General features: G+C 49.2%; 1 protein-coding gene across 2 annotated transcripts in view; it reads right to left on the bottom strand.

The window, feature by feature from the left end:
• The window catches only part of CLSTN2 (calsyntenin 2), a gene marked incomplete at both ends in the record, with an annotated part of 541,803 nt that overhangs the window by 63,918 nt on the left and 450,853 nt on the right, over positions 1-27,032 (bottom strand). For both annotated transcript variants that reach the window (XM_079795724.1, XM_079795725.1), the window contains 3 exons: positions 4,579-4,700; positions 6,846-7,094; positions 17,790-17,975. In XM_079795724.1, the coding sequence (XP_079651850.1) occupies positions 4,579-4,700; positions 6,846-7,094; positions 17,790-17,975 (557 nt within the window). The remainder of the gene's footprint in view (positions 1-4,578; positions 4,701-6,845; positions 7,095-17,789; positions 17,976-27,032) is intronic.

The raw sequence follows: 27,032 nt of genomic DNA, 5'->3' as shown, positions 1-27,032 counted from the left end.
TGAGCTGGCAGCCGGGCATCCTCCTCGGCTCTAGGCTGGGTCTGCCCATGACTAACAGCTGGCTCCAGGGATTTGCGTTAGCAGATCATAAGTAAAAAACCCATTAAAATGACATTCTCCTCATCATTAGGATCCCTTTACTGAGGGTTTTCAGGGGCATTTCCTGGAGCTGCCTGCTGATGGACTGACCTGGCAGTCTGTCCACCCTGGCAAAGGCCCTCTGGGGTGTGGGGCTAAGGGCTGGACTGCGGGAAGAGCACAGCTCCTCTGGGGCACCAGACTCTCTCCATGGGCACCTCCCGAAGAGCAATATGGAAACCATCCTGCTCGGCATGCTCTGGTTTCAACACGCACGAGCAGCATCTATCAAGTACTTGGTCTTCCTGCCCGGCTGTGGAGAGAGGAAGGGGAGACCCTGCTTCTAATGCGACTCCCACCACTGGCCCCATTGAATGACTTGGCCTGGGTTATACTGGCTTACATTGGATACATTTTATGAAGTTCATACTAGCCTTCTTCACATTTACCCATCCCTGAAATTCTCAGTCTTCTTTATATGGCAAAATGCCTCAATTGTGGCCAATTCTTTTGGGGGATACAGTACCAACTCAATAGCATGATATAAAAGGCCTCTTGGGTTTGAATTCCATCTGCTCCTCCAAACTTGGGTCCTAACTTGCCAAGGTTTTCCATTTCTGCCCCATTCCTCAGCCCTGCCACACGGGAAACTGACAGTTCCCTGCAGATGGGCCCTCCTGCTCAGCTCTCTGCCCCCCTGGCTGCCTGGGTTCACTGAGCCCTCCACACTCCCTTCAGATGCTGCCCCTCCTGGGGGCTTTCCCAAGCCCGTATCTCCAGGCTGCATTTGCAGTCAGGGCCTTTAGGATGCAATGAAGGTAAATGAGGTCATAGGGTGGGACCCCAACCCCATGGGGCTGGTGCCTTCTAAGAAGAGGAAAAGGTCCCTGAGCTCTCTTTCTCTACCAGTGGGGACACAGCAAGAAGGCAACTGGTGCAAGTCAGGAAGAGAGCCCTCCCTGAGGATCGGAATTGGCCAGCACCTTGATCATGGACCTCCCAGCCTCTAGAACTGTGAGAAATGAATGTCTATTGTTAAAGCCACCCAGGCCGTGGCATTTTGTTATGGCAGCCCTAGCTGACTAAGACAACAGAGACAAAGCTTGAGCAACGTGAAGATTGGACAGTTTCATTAAGTCTGTAAACATTTTGCATTTCAGTGATAATCCTGATCTCTAAATTAACATACTTTAAATTTAAAAATTAAAACATTTTAATTTGCATCTCTCTGATGATTAGTGACTTTGAGCATTTAAAACAACAATGAGGTATCACCTCACACCTGTCAGAATGGCTATCATCAACAAACGACAAGTGTTGGCGAGGATGTGGAGGCAAGGGAACCCTAGTACACTGCTGGTGGGAATGCAGACTGGTGTAGCCATTAAGGAAAACAGTAAGGAGTTGCCTCAAAAAAATTAAAAATGGAACTGCCATTTGACCCAGTGATCCCACTTGTAGGAATATATCCTAAGCATATATGCACCCTTATGTTCATAGAAGCGCTATTCACAATAGCTAAGATCTAGAAACAGCCCAAGTGCCCATAAAAAAGCTGTGGTACATTTAAACAATAGAATACGATGCAGCTGTAAAAAAGATGGATCTCTTACTCTTTGAGACAGCATTAAGGGACCTGGAGAGTACTATGCTAAGCAAGATAAACGAGTCAGAGAAAGACAAGCATCACATGATAGTACTCAGATGAACACAATAAATGGATGAGCAAAATAGATCCAGAGACATAGAAGCATGGAACAGACGAATGAATCTCAGAGGGAAGGGAGGCGGGGAATTAACCAAAGAACTTATACGCCTATATGCATAACCCATGGGCACAGACAATAGTGCGGGCCTGGGAGGGTGTGGCGTGGAGGGGGTCAACAGGGGAAAAAGGGAGATATCAGTAATACTTTGAACAATAAAGATAAATTTAAAAATTGAAAAAATTTAAAATTTTAAATTAGCAAGCTCACCAAAGCAGCAGCAGCAGAGCCTCACGGAAAAGGCAGGTCCTCCCAGGGTGTGCTGCGTGGCCTTGGGCAGGTCACTGACCTCGGGTGGGACTGGGCAGGATGGTAGCAGAGACCAGGACGAGCTCACGCGCACAGCGTGCCTGGCAGGATGGTCAGTGGATCTCAGCCCTCCTTCCATTCACCACTTTGGGAACACATTCCAGAATTCCTAGATTCGCCATATCTTTATCTGCAGAACCAGAACTCCTTCCTCACTCCGTTTTATTTTCAAACCCTGTGACTTCCTTTGCCGATACCACTCAATCCCATCTGAGGAAATGCTGCAGGGCATCTATACATAGCTCAGGCACTAACTAGATCCGTGTTCTTATTAAAAGCCCTCACAATATGGAATTTATTTTCATTCATCTCAATTCATATTATGTATTTAAAAACATCTCATATAAGCCATACGGCAATTTAGAAGGTAGCTGAGAGGTGGCTGGGAAATAAAATAAACAATGTTAAGATTTCATCACTTCGGCACGACCGAGAATCCCTAGTTCAGAGAAACATACACTAATCAGGCGCCATATTTCCAAACCCCAGGATCCAGCAAAGTGGGATTTACTGGGAGTGGATTAGTCAGTTGCCACTGGGGTCCCTCAGACCTCTTTCCCTAAGCGTGGCCTCCCTGACCTCAGCGCACGGTCTGATGTTCCGCCACGGAGAGGCTGCCTGGGGACAATGAATCTCTGTATGAAAGCGCGTCGGCCTGTGCTTCTGTGTGGGTCCCAGGGGGCAGCGTCATTCTCATCTCAGTGGAAATGGATTCCTCCTGGAACGCTGCCCAGGAACACTCTCTGAGGCCAGCTCCACGGGGGTCTGGGAGCTGAGGTAGTCCCCGGGGAGGGTGGGGAGATGCGGTAATAGGGAGAGAGAAGGGGAAGGATGAAGGGACATTCAGCCCTAGCCAAGGTGAGGCCGGATCACAGCGGGTTTGGAGGGAGAAAAGGAGACGGAGGTCTTCTCAGGATATGGGTGGGGCAGGAAAGAAGCAGAAGGAGTTGCTGAGGCCCCAGCAGGAAGGCCACAGACGGAGCACCCTTCCACCTGCTTCATTCAGCAGACCCCTCTGCACGCCCCTCCCCTGCCTGCTGGCCACTCTCCCTCTGGGTCATTTAAAACCATTTTTAAAAAGTCACTCTTCAAACCCCACCGAGGGCCAGCTCTAGGCCTGCTGCGCAGTCGCCCCTTCAGGGGCACAGCCACGCAGAGGAGTGAGGGCCACCTCCCCAATCTCAGCCTGCAGGTGTCGGAAATAGACACTTCACAGCTCTTGATTCAAACGAGACACTTGGTTTGTCATTGACAAGCGTGACACAGGGGTCCTTGTGATCACAAGTCATTAGGCTCTGAAGTGAGTCATAGTTTTCCACTTCAGACGAGAGCACGCGTTGCTCAGAGTGCATGTGTTGCTCAGAGTGCACGCGTTGTTCAGAGTACACACGTTGCTCAGAGTACACACGTTGCTCAAGTGCACCATTGCTCACAGTGCACGCGTCGCTCACAGTGCACCATTGCTCACAGTGCACGCATAGCTCAGGGTACACGCGTCACTCAGAGTACACGCATTGCTCAGAGTACACGCATTGCTCACAGTGCACCATTGCTCAGAGTGCACGTGTCGCTCAGAGTACACGCATTGCTCAGAGTACACGCATTGCTCACAGTGTACCATTGCTCAGAGTGCACGCGTCGCTCAGAGTACACACATTGCTCAGAGTACACGCATTGCTCACAGTGCACCATTGCTCAGAGTACACGCATTGCTCACAGTGCACCATTGCTCAGAGTGCACGCGTCGCTCAGAGTACACGCATTGCTCAGAGTACACGCATTGCTCAGAGTACACGCGTTGCTCAGAGTACACGCATTGCTCAGAGTACACGCGTTGCTCAGAGTACACGCATTGCTCAGAGTACACGCATTGCTCAGAGTACACGCATTGCTCACAGTGTACCATTGCTCAGAGTACACGCGTTGCTCAGAGTGCACGCATTGCTCACAGTGTACCATTGCTTACAGTGCACGTATTGCTCACAGTGCGCCATGTCACTGCTCACTTCAAAGTCCCCAGGCCCCTGCTCTCAACCTGTGCCACCTAAAGCAAGGCTGCACCTCATCCAAAGGAGATGACAGAGCATCCAAGAGGGAGACACAGAGCATTTATGACACACAGATGTGCCAACCACGATCACACAGTGAGCCTCGGATGAAGGGAGAGAGAACCGCTTCCCAAGCGCTCAATGCAGAGCAAAGGGACGAGATACAGGTTAGCTGACCCTCCCACTTCTGCCTGGTCTTGACGGTGGCAGTTTCCATCCGGACTTTAAGATGCTCTTTGTCTCCCTGAGCTAATTCTTCCAAAAGTCAGCAAGTGACCAGAACCCGGAGGTGCCTACCCACTGCCATCACCACTGGAGCACACCGCCCACCCCGGCAAAGGGATGCGCAGGGGCGACGGGCCATGGGCGAGCCATACCTGGTCCAGCTTCCAGTGGAACTCGGCTGGGCGGAAGGTGTCAGCCTGGTCGAAGTCCTTGCGCAGGAGGAAGACCAGGCGGCAGTTGTGCACGTACAGGGCGTAGTGGTGCCGGTTCATTTCTGCAGACAGAGCGAGGGTTTGGGGGGGAGAGGGTCCCTGTGTCAGTGTCAGTCTCAGCAGAGGAGTCTTCCCGCCACATCATTTAGCACACCTCCAAGGACACTGGCATTCCAGTCTCTCCTTTACAATTGGTTCTGAGGAATGTTCTAGAACATACATGGCGGAGCTCATTGAAATGCAAGAGGAAGTTCCAAGAAAGCCCACAGTAAAACTCCCAAGATGTCATTTGGGCTTTAGATATCAACCTACCCTAAGCTCGGATGCTGAATCAGACCCCCAATAAAACTTACTTAGGCTAGCAGGTTTTATTTATTTATTTTTGGTACATATACTCCTGAGAGAGTTAAGGGAGCCCTCTGACAATCAATCATTCACTCTGGGATCCTTTAACCTAGCTGGTTTCTCCTCAGTTCCGGGCTTTTATTTCATCAGGCTTGACAGGGGGGCCACCAGGCACATCTCCTTCTCTGATCTCCGTGCAGGGAGGGGGTGCTCTCTCACCTTTAGTTGCTAGCAGGAGGGGACAGATTGATTTTCCAACATCACACAGAGTTCTGTGACTTTCAACCCTCTCTCCTCCATGCACAGACGATGGGTGGGGCTTTTTCCTTTCCTGACATAGAAACTTCCTTTCCTGCTTAGAAAGTTTCATGCCATGGATCCCAGCCATGATGCCCTGTAGCCACCAGATAACACCCACTGGGTGGGAGGAGGAGTCTTTTGACCTCACAGTTACGATAGAGCCCGCACAGAAATATTCCACACGGCACATGCCCCACCAATGAGGGGCGAGTGAGCAGGTGACCGGGGAAACAGGCCCAGAGAGCTTAGCAGCTTCTCAAAGGTCACACCCTACAAACCCTGGCTGTCCATCAGCAGAGACTGAGCTGCCAGCCATCCTTCTCTACTGTCTTCCCGTTGCTGTGGTTATGTATTTGGGGTAACTTAACAAAAGCAGTATTTGAAATGGGAAATTATGAAATTATAGTTTAAGATGGAGTTGTAAACTTTGCATAAGATATCAGTTTGTGTGTGTGTGTGTGTGTGCACGCGTGTGCGTGTGGTTGCATGTGAGGTGTACTGACAAGAGCACAGGATTAGAATTAGCTAACTCTACCAAGCATGTCAAACTCATGGCCGGCGGGCCGCATAAACAAGGTGTGTGGCCTGCTGGCCGCGCGTGTGGCCTGCTTGCTTGAGGCTAACATTCTAGTTCTGATACTTACTGGCTGTATAACAGGTTACTGAACTTGTCAGGGAGGTTTCCTGACCCTTAAAAATGGGAAACACCGCAATGCTTTTATAAACTTGTTTGTGGAGATGTGAGACCCTGGCGAGGGGAGTAACAGCTAACACAGATTGCACTCCTGTATGCCAGGCACTTTCTAAAGCACTACACATGCACTACGTCACTTAATCCTCACCAAACCCTGCAAGGTAGACAATGCTCTAGTGCCCACTTTATAGACAGGAAAGTGAGGCACAGAGGGGTTGACAACTTGCCAAAGGTCACACAGCCAATAAGCGGTAGAGAGTTTTTAACCACCACGCTGTGCACTGCCTTGCACAGCGGCATGCTGAAAAGGCCTAACACAGGCTAGCCATCATTATTATGTAGGGCACGGGCATTCAAACTGCTCATTTAAAGCGCCAGGGCCCTATTATTGAAAATAAACGTCTGGAAGTCTTACTATACAGGGGTGGGCAAAAGGAGGTTTACAGGTGCTCTCGTGGAAAAGGACATGCAGGTGACGATGATTACAATAGCTTTACTGTACTCACTGCTGTAACCTCCTGTGCCCACCCCTGTGTATAATACAACGAAGATGGCGCAGCTTTGCGTGAGGTAAGGGTGCACCCCCACCCGTCTCGCGTCTAGCAGCCCCAAGCTGCTTCTGGGAGGTTGGGGCTCTGAAGAACCCCGTGGAAACCACCAACCCCAGAGCCAGCTTTTGCCTTCTTTGTGTCTGCACATCTACTTTCCCCCTTTCCTGGTCCTACTCTTCCCTGAGCCCAGAGAGACCAGAAGCCTTTCCCAGGGCCCCTCTCTCGCCCCTGCCTTTCTCCCACATCTTCGGGGGCTGCGTCTCTGCCTAACCTGCGGGGACACCACAGGCAGCACCGAAGGGCCGGGCGAGACTCACCAGTCTTATCTGAGTTGCAGAGGATGGTTTCCTTCTCGGCTCTCACGCCGGGGCTGGGGCCGTGTTTCATCCACATGGTGATGGTGAACTGGTCCGTCAAGTTCTTGGGCACAATCCCGTCAGGGACCTTGGCACCCTGCCTGCCGTCAAACTTGAAGATCATCTCGCTGCTGTCCACCAGCAGTCCCGCAGTCCAGTTCGAGGCAGCGCTGGGGGACGGCAGGAGGTCGATGATGCCAGAGGAGGCTCCTGCAGGGGCAGGGACAGAAAGGGCAAAGGGTCATTCCTCCGGGGGTGGGTGGCCTCGCCTTCTGTTTTCTGCTCCTAGGTCAGGAGAAGCTATAGGTGACCCTTGAACAACACTGATTTGAACTGTGTGGGTCCAATTATATGTGGATTTTTTTCAATAAATACTGCAAATGTATCTTCTCTCCCTTATGATTTTCTTTTTCTTTTCTTATTTAAAAAAATATATATTTTATTGATTTTTTACAGAGAGGAAGGGGGTTGGGATAGAGAGAGCTAGAAACATTGATGAGAGAGAAACATCCATCAGCTGCCTCCTGCACACTCCCCACTGGGTATGTGCCTGCAACCAAGGCACATGCCTCTGACCGGAATCGAACCTGGGACCCTTGAGTCCGCAGGCCGACGCTCTATCCACTGAGCCAAACCGGTTAGGGTGCTCTTATGATTTTCTTAATAACATTTTCTTTTCGCTAGCTTTCTTTATTGTAAGAACAAAATATTAATACATATAACATTCAAAATACATATTAATCAACTATGCATGTTATTGGTAAGGCTGCTGTCAGCAGTAGGCCATCAGTCGTTAAGTTTTTGGAAAGTCAAAAGTTACACATGAATTTTGAGTGCCCTGGGGGTCAGCCCCCCCAGCCCCCACATTGTTCAAGGCTCAGCTGTACTCAGTGCACTTATTCAGAGGTCTGGCCCAGCCCTGAGCTAGGTGACTTGGAAATGCTTATGGTCCGCTCAGGGAGGCATCAGTAACTCACACAGAGAAGTGTTGCATGTGGCAAGCCAGAGTGCAATGAACTATCATACAAGAAAGAAGTGCTGGAGGAATTCAGGAAAATGGGGTTCCCCTGCAGGATTTCATAAACAGGCAAGGTTCCTGGAGAAGGCCAGGGTTTATTGGGATCCATGGATTCATTCACATACTCATCCATTCATTAACCTGTTCAGCCATTGATTGAGCACCGACAAGATGCCAAGACCCCCTGCAGGTGCTGGTGATGTAAAGGAGAATCAGCACCCTCCCTGACCTGGAGGAGCACAGGACCAACAAGTGGTCAGATGACTGTGATACAGTGTGGTCAGGGCCGTGAGAGGAAGGTCTAGGTCCTGATCCCATGAGGAGTGTAAGCCACTTTGTACTCACCACACTTTTTTTTCTTCCTTTTTATACAACCACTAGAGGCCCAGTGCATGAAATTCGTGCACTCAGGGAGGGGGTCCCCTCAGCCCAGCCTGCGCCCTCTCACAATCTGGGAACCCTTGGGGGATGTCCAACTGATGGCTTAGGCCTGCTGTCAGTTGGATATCCTTAGCACTGCCGTGGAGGCGGGAAACACTCCCACCACTGCTGCTGCACTTGCCAGCCCTGAGCCTGGCTTCTGGCTGAGAGGCACTCCTCCTGTGGGAGCGCACTGACCACCAGGGGCAGCTCCTGCATTGAGCATCTGCCCCCTGGTGTTTAGTGTGTGTCATAGCCACCAGTCTTTCCGCCTTTTGGTCGATTTGCATACTAGCCTTTTATTATATAGGATTTGTTTAGGCCAAATGGTATAATGGTTGAGTTCTGAAGTCAGAATTTGATGCCTGGCAGAATGACTTATAGTCTTGTTACTGTGCACAAGTCACTTAACCTTTCTGATGTTCCACTTCCTTTTCTACTATCTCCCTTCCTGGGGTATTGTGAGGACTGAATAAGAAACGGCATTAGAGCTTGCAGCAGCATGCTCATCATAAGTGAATGCTCACTCTATGTTAGCTATAACTTTATCATTATAATAATAATTATTATTATTTCTGCTACCACTATGATTCCAGGCTAATGCATGGGCTTAACCTGAAGCAGTGGTAGTGTAAGGGCAACCTTGTGTCTTAGGAGAATCACACCTGCAACTTTGTGGAGGGTGGAGCTGAGGTGAGTGGGATAATCCTTGGGCCTCCACTGACTTCCTATTAAAGCTCAAATGCTGCCACATCCTTATGTTCTCCACATCCGTACGTTCCACACGGGAGCAAGGCTCAGCTACTGAGGAAGGAGGGGGGCAGGGGGCTTCCTGATACTGTCAGGAAGTAGGAGGCAGGGAATCTAAGGTGTGCACGATGCTGGGGGCCACCGGTGTGGAGCTGTCTCCTGGCTCAGGGCTGACCAGTTAGTTATAAATGCTGATGAGTTTGATGGACAGTGGTTGGGTGTATTACCTGCTATTTGTAAAAAATCATGGACTTCTGAATTCTGCATATCAGAGCCTAAGGGTTGGGCTCCAAAGTTAACAACCACAAACATCTCCTAGAGTTAAAATGACCCTTGAGTGTCCCTCAGGAAAGTGCCATATTGGAAACCAATATACTTCTTTGCAGCCAGTTTTGCCTCCAGCCTTGGAACAGATCGTTGGGCCTGAGGTTGAGCACCCATTGGCTTGCAATCGAAAGGTCTGCTGTGTGAAAAGTATGCTCTCTTCAGCACTGTGAGAGGCTCACCTTGGAGAGGCCTCTGAGAACCGCAGAGTCTGAGAGTGTGGAAGAGTTCGGTCTCCCAATTCATCACCTTGTGGCTTATGTGTATCCAGGGCAAATGTGGGCAGTGTTGACTGCATTATTTACATGCATATTTCCGAGAGTGTTTGGTTGGTACCAAGTCTGACACACAGTAGACACTGCATTAATGTGTATAACTAACTGCCTTTCCTCCCATCTAGTGCCTCCAAGAGATGCTTCTGGCTATTTACCCAGTGCTCCTGTGAGCCTGCCCATCCAGCCTATTGTCCATGCCCCACATCTCTCATCAATATTTCCTCTCATCCCATTCCACTAGAGCCTCCTTTGGTATCTATTTTACCTATCTGTTAATTCGGACTGATTTTTTTTTAATACACACACACACACACACACACACACACACACACACACACACATTGATTTCAGAGAGGAAGGGCGATGAAGGGAGAGAGATAGAAACATTAATGGTGAGAGAGAATCATTGATTGGCTGCCTTCTGCATGCCCCTACTGGGGATCAAGCCTGCAACTCGAGCATGTGCCCTTGACCAGAATCGATCCTGAGACCCTTCAGTCCTCATGCTGATGCTCTATCCACTGAGCCAAACCAGCTAGGGCAAGACTAATGTTTTAATGACTAACAAAGCCTTAAGGGATATCACACTCCAGAGCTATTTGAATGAAAGAAAGCTACCAAGGTGGTAACAGGCTAAGACTTGGAGTGATTTGGGACATACATGGTCTTTGGAACAGGTTCTTAGAACCCCTGGACTAGTGCAACATGGCAACAGTTTCTTTGATCCATAATTAAGTTGGCTCTGACACTAGGATTTGTTCAGCATGAAGACAGCCTGCCGACTGGGGCACACACAGAGTGTGTGTCGGTTCCTGAAACTTCAGGCAGCCAGGGAGACACAGGCTGAGGACTCAGGGCTCTTGACTTCTGGCTCCAGCCAATGCAGCCAACACCATGTATCAGGGCCCAGTGCGGAGGTGTGTGGGTGGCCAGCACACAGTGGGGCCAGGGTGGGGACTGCCAGGGATCAGAACTCTATAACTTGAGGCTTCTTTTTGTCTAAGGACCTTGCTGTCGTTCAGCAAATGTTCCTATAGAATCCACACTGCAATTAGCACCTTCGACTAGTGAAGGGGCTGCCTGTAATTTCCTCCCAAACAGGTTTGCATAGAGGAAGAGAGGTGCAATGTAGGTACAGGTGTGAGGTGATGGGGGTAAGACATAAAGAGATTGGGAGGCAAAATTGGTCGCATTTGCCAAAGGCCAGCCCTGGTCAGGATTATCCTATACATATATCCTATACATATAGTGCTTGGTTTTTCATAGTTACAGGTCTTTATTATCATTTCCCTAGGAAACTTTTTGGGGCACTGAGTGCCAGACCAGAATTAAGTACTTCAGTGCTTTTTCTCAGTTACTCAGCTATGCAGTTAATACTATTAATTCCAGTTTGCAGATAAGAACCCTGAAGCTCAGCGAGCCCAGGATCACACCCAGCTAGGGAGTAGGCACATCACCAGACTTTCCAGTTCTTTCCTCTCCCCTTTGACCTCCCACACATCATGTCACTGAACCTGCATGGGAACCTTAGAACCTTCTGCACATTTTACAAACATGGAAACTGAGGCCCAGGGAAGGAAAACAACCGAGCTCACATAGCCACACAGCAGGCTGGAGGCAGGCCCCGCCCTCAGACACCTAGCTGATGTTCTTTCTACCACATAGTAGAGTCTCCTGTCAAGCATAGCCCAGTCACCTGGGACCCGGCTCCCTATGCAGGCCGCTGTCCACAGAGGGGCACGTTGAAGACAGTGTATGACCTGCAAGGCCATCCATGCAGAGCTCCCTTGTCTTCCCTGGTGCGGGGAGCAGCAGGCCACCCTGCCGCATCCACAGATGTTGCCTACAGGGAAGGAAGCATCAAGCTGCATTTAAGCAGATGGTGCAGATTCCTGCAAACTCAACATCTTGTATTTCTTTTCTCCATGCAATTAAACAAATAGAGATGTGCCTTCTCCCAAAGTTGTTGTCTCTCTCACTCATCTCCCCAAGGGATTCCATGGAGAGCAGTGGGTAAATGGATGCATCACTTGCAAAGATGGTATGGCATCGTCTGCACATTTGCGTGTATTTCAGATGCTCCTTGGGACTCTTCCACAAAGTCCCTGGGACTCAGCTGAGAGGCCACACTGATCTTGAGCATAGCAGCTGCGGTGGTGATGAGGCACGGAGGGCTGGGAAGCAGAGGTGAGGTCTGATTCAAGGTCCCTGAGCCCTCTCAGGATGTGGAAGCTTCTCTGAGCCAGCGATAGAGCTGGGGGTGAATGAGGCAGACTCCAGGGTACACTGTGATGTGAGAACCCAAATGAATCTGGGGGCAGTTGTCACTGTCTGGACTTCTTAATTGAAAGGTTTGCATTCTGCTCCGGATGGTCTTGGTGAGGGCAGAGAATCCTTAGCATCTCCAGCTGGGACTGTGGCAATAGTGATTGACATGCCTCCTCATGGTCCACCACAGCACGGGAAAGGATGAGGTTAAGCGGGAAGGTCTCAGGGGAGAAGAACCATTGTAATCAAGGACAGAGGCCTCCTTCTCACGAATGGCAATATCATCTCCACATTATTTCAATAAATGTTTGTGTAACGTCTAAGTTATGCCAGGTACCGTGGTGAAAATGCAGCAATGAAGTAGGCAGAAATGGGCCCGACCTTTAGAGACGCAGTAGAAAGTCTTTTATTTTTGGTGGGTGGAGCAGTCCAGGGATAGAGAGTCTCAGGGAAAGTGGGGAGGCTCTCTTGACAAACGCCCTTTTAGGACTGCATGGTGGGAGGGTGCATCCTGCTCTCAACAGGCTTCTCTGACCCACTGATATCACTTGGCCATGTGACCTGCTCTGACCAACGAAATGTGAGTGCAAGTGACATGTACCATATCAGGGCAGATGCTCTGAGAGCCAGTCCATGGTTCACCATGTGTCTCTTCCATGTGCCATGAGAGCCACAACGCTCCAGGAAAGGCTGTTCCTTTAGCCTGATCCCAGCGGGAAGCTAGCATGGAACAGAGTCACAGTCAACCCAAGAAAAACAGGGGGTAGAAACAGTAAGTAAACCCTGGTTATTTTAAGCCAATGAGATTTTGGGGTCATCTGCGACTGCAGCATAACCTGCTACCCTGACTGATAATCCACTTGGGTGCCTTCAGCAGCTATAATTCCCATTTCTCCATCTGCATACCTTCAGTGTGGACATGGATGATTTTCTAGTGTCCTCTCAGGAGCTCAAATCTATGGTTCCTACAATCACACTATCATTGTACCTCTGGAATCCTAGACAAGAGGGGTTCCTCCAGGGCCCAGGATCTCTAGGTGAAACAAGCCGGGCTTTGGATGAGCGGTCAGCCAGGTTCCTGGAGCAGGACCACAGATAACCAGTTGCTGACCAGCCTGGGGAAGGTCACTGCAGACAAAAACCTTCTCCCCAGGAGAGGGGGCATGCTGTATGGTAGCTGCCTAAAACACCTCAAAGAAATAGGACTATCTGGAGAGGAACTCACTGCTCACGGTCGTCATCCGTGAGTCGGTGTGTGCAGCTTTTGGCTGCTGTATGATTCGTGATTGAATCAGATTCCCAAAGGGTGCGCACAAGTTTTCCTTAAAGTCAGAGGCCCACTTCAGTCCTCTGGGAATAGAAGCATAGGCTACGATTAGGGGACCAACACTGTCCCTTGGAAGCCCCGGCTTTTTAGGGGTGCGCTGGAGACTACAGCTCCCTGCAGTTGGGCCATTCTGGGGGTATAAAGCCTCTGTCGGTGAGTCTCGGTGAGCTATTAAGCTGCCACGTGTAGTTTTCAGCACGTCTGCCTTCCCCGGGAGCCTGAATTAAGTGGTCTTCTGACCTTACAAAACCTCAAGAGGTACAGCATGTGGACACTCCACAGATACTTGCTGAATTAACAAATACTTAAATGAATGAATGGGTCCTCTATGAAAGTGTGTGAATTCTGAGAACAACTTAATGTCCAGTGACCTGAGCTGCTCTGAGAGATTCATCGCTTGATTTAATAGCTCTTATCCTGCGGCCTTTCCTTCAACAAGACCTGTCCTCCCAGTTCACGCCTCCACGCACAAAAGAGCTGCGGGGTGACGGGTGCGGGAGGTGCCGCCGCTGCCAGCAGGCCTGTGACCCCGAGGAGGAGCCGCCCCTGGCCTCGGGGGCGGCACAATCTGCTTTTCTATTTACCGTAATACGCAGTGACTGAGGGTCAGCGAAGCAGGCCTCTTCTCGGGCCGCCGTTAATGTCAGATTTAATTTGGCCAAGAGGTCTTCCCAAAGGCTTCCCCACGCGTTTCATACTCAGGGCAGTTCCGTGACACTTCACCTCCGGAAAGCCAGGTGCTGAGACGGCAGAGACCTCCATCTTAAATCTCGGAATTAAGAGGAAGTGATACGCAATTTGCCCAACTTCTCCCAGAAGCCTGGCTCTTTACAAAGCAAGGGCAGCAGGGACTACGTCCAGCCCCACAAGATGAAGGGGGCACGGGCTCGGGGCCCTGATTACTTTTACTTCAAGGTGGAGTGGGAGAGTCTCAGGGTACAAACCTCAGGCAGCAATACGCCTGCCTCCCAGCACTTCACTGGGAACAAAGACTGTGCAATCTCAGAGGGAAGGCAGGGGTCGGTGGTGGGTGGTGGGTGGGAAGAGATCAACCAAAGAACGTATATGCAATATGCATAATCCATGGACACAGACAATAGCGTGGTGAAGGCCGGGGTGGGGGGTGGGTTTGGGTTAGAAGGGGTCAATGAAAAAAAAGAGGACATAGGTCATACTTTGAACAATAAAGATAGATGAAAACAAACAAAAAAACAGAGAGGCCATTTCAAGTGCTGCTGCACCTGCCAGGTCCCTCCTGACAGCAGGCTTTGTGCAGTTACTGTCTGACTCCCCCTAACCAGGATTCTATCACTGCTCCTCATGGAGCCGAGGCTGCAGGCGGAGGAAGCAGGTGGGCAATGACCAGACATCCACGTTCCTCTGAGGAGACACCCCTGCCTGGGTCCCTGCACAACCACAGCATCCTAGAAGAGATGCAGGAATTCAAAGGCACAAGGGCAGGACCCCAGGACAGCCCCCGCAGTGACCACAGAGGGCAGGAGAATGCTGACTAAAGGGAAGGGTTTAGAATGATGAAGGGGGAGAGAGAGCGTCCTAGCAGAAGGAAACACGAATGAGCCTTAGGGATGGGAACAAGCCAGGCGCGGGGATAAAGGAGCCATGCTGGCCAAGAAGAGGCAGAACATCAGGAGGAAATGGGCCGTGAGGATGATGGGCAGGTGGAAGCAGGTCTTCAGGAGGGTCGAGGGTAAGGCTAGAGCGAGGCACCGCACCTGGAGGTTCCACAGGTGCCTGCCACCATGGCCCCCTAACTCTGCTCCTGCCCTGGGTTCCTGGCTCTCCTGGGAGGCACCCTCGTCCAGCTAGATGCTCATCCCGGAGTCATCTTAGACGCCTTCTTTCTCACTCCTGACAGCCAATGAATCGTTAAATCTTGCTGATTTGGCCTCCTAACTCTTGTCTAAAATTCATCCCGACTGCCACTGCCCTGGTTCCGAACTCATTATTTCTTTCTCAGACTGTGGCGATAACATCCTAATTGGTCTCCCTGTTTCCACCCAAAGTCAATAAAGGTTTGTAGAATAAAATATGCATGAATGCTGAGGCCAACGGTGCCATGGAAGTTCCCTGGTTGAGAGACCCTGTAAGAAACTCGCCTACCATCCACTGAAGGCACACAGAGGCTTGTCTCCGGCACCTCGGGTTCCCGCAGGGGTCAGAGACGACAACCAGGCTCCACTTGAGAGCCACCAGCCTGCGTTTCCCTCGCTGGCAGAAACCACGGGGCCTGATGAGCGGCCTCCTTCTGAAGGAGATTCTCACACCAGATGGGCATCTGAGTCCCACTCATTTGCCTCTGCCCTTTTTCCTGAGCTCCTCAGCGGAATTCAAGATCCAGTCACAGAACAGGGAGGCTGGCGTGGCCCTGCCCATGAGGGCTACTCAGACAGAGTTCCCATCAGCGCGGAGGGTGGCACTATCAGGAAGGTCACCAAAAAGACATGCGTGTTTCTCTCAACAAAGGGTCTCTCTGAGCACCAGGTAATCTTGCATGCACCTTAGGGAAACTGCTTTCTTGGCTGAATTAACCTGTCCCCCTGCAAGGCGAGCTGGCAGCCCAGGGGAATGAGCTGTGTTAACACCAGATGCAATTTTGTGCTAAAGTTTCTTCCCACAGGAAATCCTTCTCACTCTCCATATCTCCTCATCTCTCCCAGCAGCATTCAAGATCAAATCACAAGTGTGTGCCCTTGGGCCCACCTGATCTTTAACAAGCCGATTCCATCATCGCCTTGCAACCTGGAGGAGTTTAGGAAATGGCTGTAACCCAGAGGGTGGCGCGGGGTCGAATGGACTCATAATTTAGGTGATCATTTAGGTGCACAGGGAGTGAAATGGGATATTCATTCAAAGTAAGATGTTGTCTGGGGTGGCTTCTCTGTCCCCAGAGCGGGGGAGAGGACTGGAGGCAGTTTTCTGAATGTTGCGGGCCCCTTACATCCATTTTTGCAAGAGCTGTTTGGGATGTGGTGATGTCCCTGCTCAGCTACATCGTTCTGGAGAAGTCTGTGTTCCCGCAGGCCTTCCTTGCCGGCCTGGTGACATAATAAATGGAACACGGTGATGCCCAAGCAGGGTTTATTTCACCTTCAGTTTCAAAAGTTGCACTTGGCTCTTAGGGCAACCAGCAATTTTGATGAAGGTGTAGGTGTGTGTGTGTGTGTGTGTGTGTGTGTAACAATGTTGATGGGGGAAAATGTTCCAAAGATAGTAGTGGAGGGACCCCCAGGAGGGGGTGGCAGGCTAGCCTGTGCTCAGGAGCCCCCATTCCTTTGTGGAAATGTAGTTGCCCCAAATACAGGCCTGGTGCAAGACTAAGCTCCCCATAGCACTGCTTCAGAGTCAAAGTGAGTTCCTGAGCGTTTTTGAAGAGAACAAAGAAGAAATAACACATACGTATTCGGGTGGGGATGAAAGAGGCCCATCAACACATCAACAGTCTCATTCACCCTGTCTACGGGACCATTCCCACCATCCTGAGCAATCTCTCATTCCACAGGCTGACTGCACAGGCCACCATCCTAGCTCCCAAGGCCTGGCCTAGCATCTCAGATTCCGAGCTAAGGAGTCTTTCCTTCTGAGAGGCCCATCTTCCCATTCCGGCTCTGTCTGTGTGACCTTGAAAAGTCATGTTTCCTCTCTGGGCCTCACATGTTCCATCTCTAAAGTTGGTGAATAACACCCTTCTCACAGTGAGGATGAGAGAAGTCAATAAAGTGATGCATGTGAAGAGTCTTGCAGGCTGCACTAAGTAGGTGCTCAATAAAGCTAAGTGTCCTGGGTAGAACCCCTCTCTCAGCCCTGTCCTAGTTCCCGGCCTGCTCCTTCCTGTGGCACCATCTCCCCGCTCACAGAGGTAGGCCCCTCCCCCACACTTGGACACCTTCACTTTGCCCACCCCTCCGCCACCCAAGCCCTTCTTCTCTGATGTGGGCAGCCAGGCCGGGCTTTACCGGCATTCGACCTGAGCAGCTGCAGAACCCACAGCTTGGTTGAATGCTTTGCGGTTTTATTATTAAAATTCTTCAGGATTTTTTTTTGCATAAGGGTCCCACATTTTCATTTGCACTGGGCCCTGCAAATGATGTAGCTGGTCCTGTGGGGGAGGAGGCCAACCTCTCCCCAGGTAACTGACAGCACCCTTCATGTTGTCAGGTGCCTCTATAAACCAACACAGCGGAAGGAAAGCCGTATTTCTTCAGGACCTGCGCTAGGTGCTCTGGAACACATTGTGTCATTAATCCCCCTTTTACTGATAAAGAATAGCGGCTTTGTCACCTCCCTTGCCCACACAATGGGTAAATGGCGGGGTCAGATCAGGTGTGCCTGATGCCAAAAGCTGTGCCTTCTGACCCTTTAACCACACTAAATAAACTCAATATTCATCCAGGAGTCACAATGCGGTGGGAAGGGCTGATGCCCTCATAATATAATCAGATATGCTTTGTATATATCATTTAAAAGCAGTTAATTAAAGAACCCCCCCACAGGGGGAAACCTACCACACAGTTTCTGAAGGGATTTCTCCGAGTAGGTCTCCCGGTCACATCCCTTCCCAATGTAATTGGTCTGCAGCTCCGTGGTGATCTGGATGGAGGACACGGCCCCATCGCACGTCTCCAGGCGGATGCTGGGGAACAGGGGCACACTCCCCGAGCCAGGCTGGTACTCAATCCTCTTGGTCCAGTCTGAACAAACAAGGGGAGGATGAAAGTCAATCAGGTACAGCCAGTTCTGCTAGGACACTTGTTTTTAATATATGAGCTTGTTCCAACACAACTAACATATGAGGGAATAATTCGAGGATGACAGGAATTTCCCATTTGCTTATGCAAAATTGCCTCGCTGAGAAATACTGGGCGACGGCAGGAAACTGTGCCCATCTGAAGTGAGCCATTTAGGAATGTACAACACGTGCACACGTGCACACCTCACACATCTACCAGCTCCTCAGTCCACCTTGTTAGGAGCTGCACCCACTGCACCTGTGGCTACAACTTTCCATCCCGTTCAGACCACCCTCCTTCCACCCGTTCACAATAACGCACAAGCCGCAACCCTTCCTACGGCCACTTCCATGAGCAAAGGCCAGGTCTCTTCAAGGTCAAGTGCCATGTTTACTGTAGTACCTATGCTTCTCAGCCAGGTAGCCGTGTAAAACTGTGCTAATGTTTTTCCTTTCATTCCCTTTTATGCATCACTGATGATGTTTCTGAGGGTTGTGCCCCTCACCCAATTTCCTCATTTTCCCTAGTGTGTCCATTTTTAGGAATGCACATGTCTTGTCATAAACAAACAAAAAATGGTGGTTTAAGGCTACCAGACCGCTGTACCGATTTTTCGGTAATTTCCGAATCTGCCGCTATACTGCTTTACCTAATTTTCTGTACTTTTCCTAGTACCTATTTTCTACAATGTCTCCGAGTTCCATCTTATTCTAACCACTTGTTTGCATGTAACTAACATTTTTCTATATCATGTTGACTTTTTCTCTTTAATGCTCAGGAGCCCAGGTATAGGGGACAGTTAGGGTCAGGGCCTCAGGTCTGGTAGGGTTAAGAATAATGCGAGGTCCTGAGGTGGGGTGCAAGGATTCTTTCCCAAACACTCGGGACTGTGACCCACTTTCCTAGGACTGATGGTCCTCACTGTTTTTTAGTGGAAAAAATAATTTGGGGACAAGAATTGTTGTTAGAGAGGAATAAAATCACAATTAAGGTGGCACCACACGAAACACAGCAATCAACCAACATAAACACTAAGAGAGCGTGTACACATGAACTGACTGAAACAGCAATACGAGCAATTGAAAGTCAGAGCCAACACAGAGCAACATTCCCAGCGACCGCTAACAGTGCTTGCTGACAACAGTGAGCTTCCCACGCTCTGCAAGGATGCGCATCCGAGAGGTGGGTGCAACCCTAAGGCTGACTCGAGAGTAGAAAGAAGAGTGAATCTGAATCATCCAGAAACGTAAGTTGTGAAAACTATTCATTTATGGATCTCAAATGGTCGTCACATAGAATGTTGCTGGACAGTCCTTTTACTGAAGCAGAAATGAAAATCTATGCAATTGCTTGCCCTGACCCATGAGAAGCCCAGAAAGTTCTGGACTCAGAAAGTCAGTCTGCAGTCACCAGGGGGCTCCTCACAAGCTCCCAGGGGCCACTGGCCACCAGCTTGCGCTATACCAGGAGAGTGGAGAGGGCCGGGCGTAGGGGCCAGCCAGATGGCTTTGTTCACGAAGCAACCGTTTGCTGGGGGTTTCCGTGTCCCAGGCTCTGCTTGGAGCATCACGGACAGGGCAGTAAAGGAGACCAGAGAGGTCCTTGCCTCGTGGAGCTGGGGGAGAGCGGCAGATGAAGAAGAAGCTGGGGCTGTCCTGGCAGGGAGGATTAGTGCCATGAAAGGAAGCGCGGTGGCAGAGGGGGCCTCTTTAGATGGAGAGAGTTCCCGTCTGAGCTGAGGCCTGAATGCCAAGGATGCACGTGTGGAGAGCCTCAGAGAAGCAGGTGTGAAGCAGACGTAGCTATGATCTCGGCTTGACGCTATCAGGACAGAGAGATCTTGGGCAGTTAGTGAAGATCACCAAGCCTCAGGTACCGCATTGGCAAAATAGGGGCCACTGCACGGACCCTACAGAGTTGAGTGATGACCAAGTATGACAATGTGAGCCTGGCCTGCAGTAGGGCCCTGACTGATGTTTGAGAGAAGAAAGGAGATGTTTAGTTCATGAGGGGAGCGGGGGGGGGGGCATATCTCCCTGCACGGCAACCTTGCCACATGCTCGATAACTATGTAATCTTGGTCTATCTCTGAACCCCCACATTAACCAGCTGCTTTTTTTCTTTTTTAAAAAAATGTATCTTTATCATTGAAAGCATTACAGATATTCCCCTGCTCCTACCCCCCCCCCCCCAAATTGAACAAGCTGCTCTTTAAAGGGTTTATCAGAGCACGCCATGAGCAGAGACTGCACACCGGGGGCGTGAGATTCATCTCCAGGGAACTTGCCATGGGAGGACATGTGGATGAGGGTGACTATATGTAAAAGAGGTTACACTCAGTTACATGTTTTTCCTCAGAGCCTCCAGGAGCTGTGCCTGGACTGGCCTATCACCTTCCTATGGAGCTGCTATAGCCCGTGCTCCAGGGGCTCCAAGTTCAATCTTAAGGACCAACCACTGAAGGATGGACACACACACCCAGCCTTGTAGTGTCCTATGTATAAAATGTTTCATGCTACCATGCATTTGATCATGCTCTTCCTTCTGCACGGAGCTCCCTTTCTAGCCCCTTCTGTCTTGGCATCTCCACACCATTTTTCAGGATTTTTCTAAGTCTGGGTAGAAACTCTCCCCTGTGCTCTCACAGCATCCTAAACAGTAGACCGACATTAGACTCCAAGCTTCATGGTCACTCTGAATCCCTGTCATGCTGCACAATACCTGGCACAGCATAGGTGCTCCCTAGATAGTGGTAGAAAGTGTTAATGGATCCTATAGGACAGTGGTCGGCAAACCGCAGCTCGCGAGCCACATGCGGCTCTTGATGTTTTTAGCAAAGGCCAGCTTAGGAGTACCCTAATTAAGTTAATAACAATGTACCTACCTATATAGTTTAAGTTTAAAAAATTTGGCTCTCAAAAGAAATTTCAATCGTTGTACTGTTGATATTTGGCTCTGTTGACTAATGAGTTTGCTGACGACTGCTATAGGATATCCATTTGTATGCCTGCGTCTCCCAGTAACTGGGAACTCTTTAAAGTCAGGCTTTGGGGAGGGGTGTGGGATGAGAATGGGGGGATGAGGACAAATACGTGATACCTTAATCAATAAAGAAATTAAAAAGATAAAAAATAAAAATAAAATAAAAAAAATAAAGTCAGGCTTTGTGATGTTTATTTTTTATCCTTCCACATCTAGCTCAGAGCACAGGAAATATTAGCCACGTGAATCTGGGGAGCCCCAGACACCTGACACTGACTGTTGCCATGACAGCCCTTCTTGAACCATAGACAGAACCCATGGCCTGTGCGCAGGCCCTGCCCTCAGTCCTACAGAGCCAGCCATCCCAAAGGCAGCCATGACATGCTTGGTTCTCTTTGTTCTCAGCGGGGCAATTGGTTCAGAATTGATGTGGAAGAATCTGCTTCCTAATAACAAGGAATGACAACGAAGAGGAGGTCTCTTTTCCTTCCCTCCCTCCCTCCTCTTTCCTTGGGTCCTCTCTTCCTTTAGAGGTGCCGATAAAAAAATGGAGAAAGTGTTTCTGTGCACAGGACCTTGGTGTGTGCCCTACACCATGTATCAGAGGTGTCCCACAGCGCCTCCTTCTGGAAGCCTCTTCTGTTGGAGAAGACCAGGAAACCTTGATATCCTCTTTATTCTGTGGGCACTGAGCAGGGTAAGATAGCATGATATTTTTTTTTTCTCATCTAGATATTTTTGTGGTTATCTTTGATGAGAAATTCTACCTCCAATCTTTTCTGGAAGAGGTGCAAATAAAGAAGCAAATAGATAATGAAGGAAAATCAGTGGAGGCCATGTTATCTGAGTTTTTATTCCTCTTGTCACCCTGTAGCCAGAGGAGCAAGGCCCTCTCAGGGGAGAAATCAGGCACAAAAAGTTTTTAGGAGCATCACATCTGCCACTTGCTCTGGTGACCTCATGAGGCTTGCTTTTGAGGGTGTATGAGGAGCAGGCAAAACTGTAAGCACTTGATGGAGCTTTCTGAGTGTAGTATCCTTAAGAGAGTGGGGAACTCACACAAACACCATTCATTTCCCAAGGAGTTGGATAGGGATTAAAAGAACAAAAGCAAGTCATCAAGGTCAGCCTTGGCTACATGAAATGTCTATCCATGCTTATTTCCTGGAGCCGTGGTCGGCAAACCGCGGCTCATGAGCCACATGTGCCTCATGAGCCGTGGTTTGCTGCTCTGTTGACTAGTGAGTTTGCCGACCACTGTCCTGGAGGGTCGGATAGCATGATAGTTAAAATATGCCCTCTAAATTCAGTGTGTGTGGGTTCAAATCCCAGTCGCCCCACTTCCTGTGTAACCTCCTTGAGCCTCAGTTTCCTCTTCTGTAAAAATAGTACCTACCACCCAGGTTGTGGGGGAATTAGATACAGAGTTGTTTCAGCACCAAACACAGGGACATATTCAGTAGATATATTATTGTTCAAATACCATTTATTCAATAATATTTATTGCAGGAAATAAGAGGACCTACAATTATTAAGCACTGACAAGGTGCTAAGCTCTTTTACTATTTTTTCATTTAATCTGCCCAGCAACCAGTGAGTGTGTGTTATCTTAATTGCACAGATGTCAAAACCATGGCTGAAAGTTGGCGTGACTTTGCCCAAGGCCACACAACTCCTTTAAAATAACTCCTCCATAATTCTGAGGATTTGCCAGAATTGAGAACAATGGCAATGTTCACACATTCGTTTTTGAACATTCAATTTATATTGATAATAAAAACGAAAAAGGTGATTAACCGCTGAGGTTGGCAAGGGATCAAGAAGGGTTGCCTGTTTCATCACTGCTTGACCCTGAGAGCAGTTTGTGGGGGCCGTGTGGCTGCTTTGGTACTGAAGGCTGGAGATATCTGGCCTTGAATCTCAACTCCCCCAAATGCAGGTCATGTGGCCATTGCAAAGCAGTTGTCATCTCTAGGCCTCCATTGCCTCATCTGTAGATGTGACACAATTACACCTCCTTGTGGGCTTGCTGTGAGCACTTAAGGCTAAGGGTCCAACACAGAGATCCTCCTCTTGAAGCCCATGATAGGGACATTCCATTCCTTGGTTCACAAGCTTCCCAAACTTCTCTAAGCTGTCCTGTTGGAAACAAAATCTTTTCAGTGTATAAAGGGCCTAGAGACTAGTTTATGAAGTGGTTCAATTTTTTTTTTCCTTCGGTGAAGACAAAGGAAGCAGACCACCTATTGGTTTAATAATAAGGTTCAATTACACTGTAAGTGTTCCTGAAAAAGCTAACATTGGAATGCCTTCAGGCATTAAAATCCTTCCCTGTGGATTAGGGATTTAGACACATGATGATTTTACTATAACTCCCATTAAATTTGGGGAACATGTGTTTTCTTATTAGGAGAATGTTAACCACTTGGAATTCTCATATTATATGCCTGGAGGAGGAAATAAGCTAATCTGAGACTTCTGGAAGGCATAGGCTTTGGGGGCTCTTATAATCCAGGACATTCAGGCCCATTCTTCCAATTCTGCATGAAAGAGAAAGACACAATTTTGTCAAAACATTCTTCTCTCCCTAACTGTGCCCATTCTGGGGCATCCAGCTCTTCCTGATCTCAGCTTTCGGCAGCTGAAGAAGCATCGGGATTTTAGAAAATTGCTGGATTCCTACAAGGTGAGTGGCTGGATGTGGGATGCTGGGGAGTAGGAGGGATGGGAAGGGGGCCTCCCCAAATACCGATTGTTCAGGCAGCAGACAGTCTAACCAATCTCTGCCGGCATCAACCATCTGGCACCCTTCAAGACTTTCTCCAAGAGATTTGTGACTTTGACTTGGGTATCAAGAGACTTCCTTTCCTACCGCGAGAAGCTAAGGAGCTACCTTTGCTCAGCAGTAAGCACTCTTATCTCCCCTGGCCAGCCAGTGCATCTGGATTGGAGGCGCCTGAGGAAGTGGAGATGGGCTGGAGAGGTAAGCAGAGGTCAGGTGAAGAATGCTAGCTAAGAGGTTTGGATTTCATCTTCGGGCCAGGGAAGAGCCATAAATGGGTGTTTAGTGAGAGCATGAGGTCTCCAGACTGTGTTTTGGAAAGGTCACTTGGCAGCTGGGTTAGGCCTGGTATTCATTCGCAGAACATCAGAACACTCCTGATTAGCCACCCCCTTATCCATCCACGCAGAGGGTCACCTCTGACAGGGCCACACAATGGGCATTAGCTTCAATTTAATTACATTAAGGAGTGTTAAGTCTGCAGCTGGACAGACTCAGGTTTGAACCCTGGCTCTACTTCTTCTTGGTTGTGTGGCCTTGGGTAAATCACCGGACGTCTCTGGTCTTATTTTCTCATCTGCAGGATGAATACAAATCTACCTTGCACTGTTGCTTTGGGAATTCGAGAAAAAATATGCAAAGCATCAGGAACAGAGACCTGTTGCTACTACTACTATGATTATTTTTGCACCGTTCTTACATTATTCTAGATTTTCTCTTTACATTTTCAAAACTGCTGTGTGCCACTGTGAGGTGGGACTTGCAGCTGGAAGGAGGTAGGAGGAGGTGAAGATTCAGAGGCTGGGCATCCAATCCTGCTCCAAGACTATCTTCATGCTCAGAAGGGCCCCATGGTTGGTCTATGCTCTGCTGTCACTGCCTTAAAATTCTTAATAATTTTAAAACAAGGAGCTCCCCACTTTTATTTTGCATTGAGACCCATAAATAGCTGGTCCTGCCCTTCCCACTGAGTAACCTTGGGCATGTTGCATAACCTTTCTGAGCCTTGGTTTCTTCATCTGCAGAATGGGGATATTAACTAACTGCCCCAAAGGGAGGAACTCAGGCTATGCGTCAGACCCAGCTGTGAATCCAGCGATGCTACTTGCTACCATGCACTGTGGGCCAGTCATTTCCTTCTCCATCTGAGTGTACTCGTGCACACACTGGTGATACTGTCACCTATTTCAGAGCTGCGGATAGGGTTTATGTCCGACAAAAAATGCAAGCCACTAAACCCTGTGCCCAACACATTGTAGGCACATTATTTTTGAGGAGTAAACCATGTGGTGTTGTCTTCTCCAATTACACACAATTACACACGGGCACAACTTAAAAAGAACCAAAACACCAACTCTCTGAACTCAATGTACAAATGTAAGAAGTCTTCTCTCCCTTTATTCCTGACCCTTTTCCATTGACTATATTTTATGTCCACAAGAGCATTTCACTACTTTTCAATTCCCACTGAAAGGAGCTATCTCAATGAACTACAACAGAGGAGGAGGAGGGCACACATTCTTGTGCTCAGAGGTTAAGCCTCAAGGCTGTCCCTCTGGCCGGTGCTAAGGCCCTGCCCTCCCTGCAGGAAGGTCAAGATGCCAACCATTGCAACCCGGATCATAACAGAGACTGGACCCGAGGAGAGATGCCCCCAATCCTCTCCCTTTGCTTAGAGAGGCAGGTTGGGAAGCTTCCAGGGGCAGCACTGGAGTTGACTGTACAAAGCACTTGTGCTTATCTAATGTACAGTAAACCGTGTCTCTGTCTCAGCCCACCAGGTGGGCTCAGTCACCCCTCTTTCCTCCTGTGGCTGTTCCTCCTTGAACTGGAGGGAAAGTTCCCTCTAGGGATCATGGAGGGGAGAAAGGGGCTCAGCTTGTGGGGCCACCTCTCCCGACCTGACCACCATAAAGCTCTGGGGCTCCAAGGGGTGAGACAGGTGGGGAGCTCCCTTCAGGACCCGCTCCTGAGGTCTATTCCTCTCTCCTGGGTTGTGCTCTGTGCATCACACACATAGATGATTTCTGCTCATCAGATAAATAAAACTGAGTGCTGACTTAGAGTCAGTCTAGGTCACTTAGTGCCCCCGCCTTCTCAGAGCATCATCTCCCATCATTCATGGTACCATGCTGGTTTCTAACAATTCTTGTTTATCTGTCTACAACTCTCCACCCACCCACTTCCTGCGCCCATCAGACGCCCCACAAGCACAGGGACTGTGTCTGTTTTATTTGGTTTTAAATGTCCACTGCCTGGTACAATGCCTGGAATCTAGTGGGTTCTCACCAAATGTCTGGGGGTGAATGACAAGGGTGCTTCATGAGAGGTGCTGTGTGCAGACTCTGGGGCTCAGGGAACTCCCCTGGCACCCTGCTGGCTGGACTTGTTTCTTGTTGCATTTCTTGTGAATTCTCCTGCTCAGTCCTGCCTCTCGGAATTGAAGGTGTTACTGCCAGTCTACTGGGCTAGGTTTAGGGCTGCACACTGCTTCTCTAGGGCCCCAGAGATCCAAGTTCTGTCCTGCCTCCATGCCTAAACACTGCACCCCAATCCTGGCTGTCCACGTGTTGCGAAGGGGTCATTTCTCTTCTTCGGGGTTCTCTGATGCCTGTGTGAGTGCCTTAGCTCCCCTGTAAGCCTCTAGTGCTAGGTACCATTACTTTAAACCCTGTGGCCTCCCCTTTCACCCAGCTTCAGGCTCTCTCCTGGGCAGTTGGGCGGCCCCCAATGCCGCCACCGAAGTGAACCCTATGGTGTTCAGAAACCAGGACCCTTGCCCAAAGCTTGGTTGCTGCTTTCTCCCCAACCCTTTCATCCTCTTTAATCCCCTCAGCTCACGTGCTTTCCTGTACCCAAACCGAAGCATATCTGGCAGAAATGATGCTGAGACGTACGGAAACCAGGCGATTTAAGAGCAGGCCTTCTGAAAGATAATTTCCCCAAAGGGGAAATCATTAACTCAACCAGCCAGGGTACTTTCTCTTGGATTTATAGAAGCTCTTCTCTCCTATGTCCAATAAACATGAGCATTTTCCAGGCAATTTTCTTATCTTGGGACAAATGTGTGATTAGTGAAAGATAAAGTAGCTATTCTTCAAGAATCTTTACTTTTATGGCTTTGAAAAGCATTTACAATGCAAGAGTATAGTTTTTCATGCACACATTTTCAGTCTTTTTGTAAAAATGGTTTATGTATACTTTCCATATTCCAGAAATGTAAATCTCTTTAATCTGTAGATCAGTTGTACATG

The sequence above is a fragment of the Cnephaeus nilssonii genome (genome assembly GCF_951640355.1).
Source record: "Cnephaeus nilssonii genome assembly, chromosome: 17".
Lineage (NCBI taxonomy): Eukaryota > Metazoa > Chordata > Mammalia > Chiroptera > Vespertilionidae > Cnephaeus > Cnephaeus nilssonii.
Note: the sequence above shows the minus strand (reverse complement) of the source record. Positions and strands in the feature narration are given on the sequence as shown.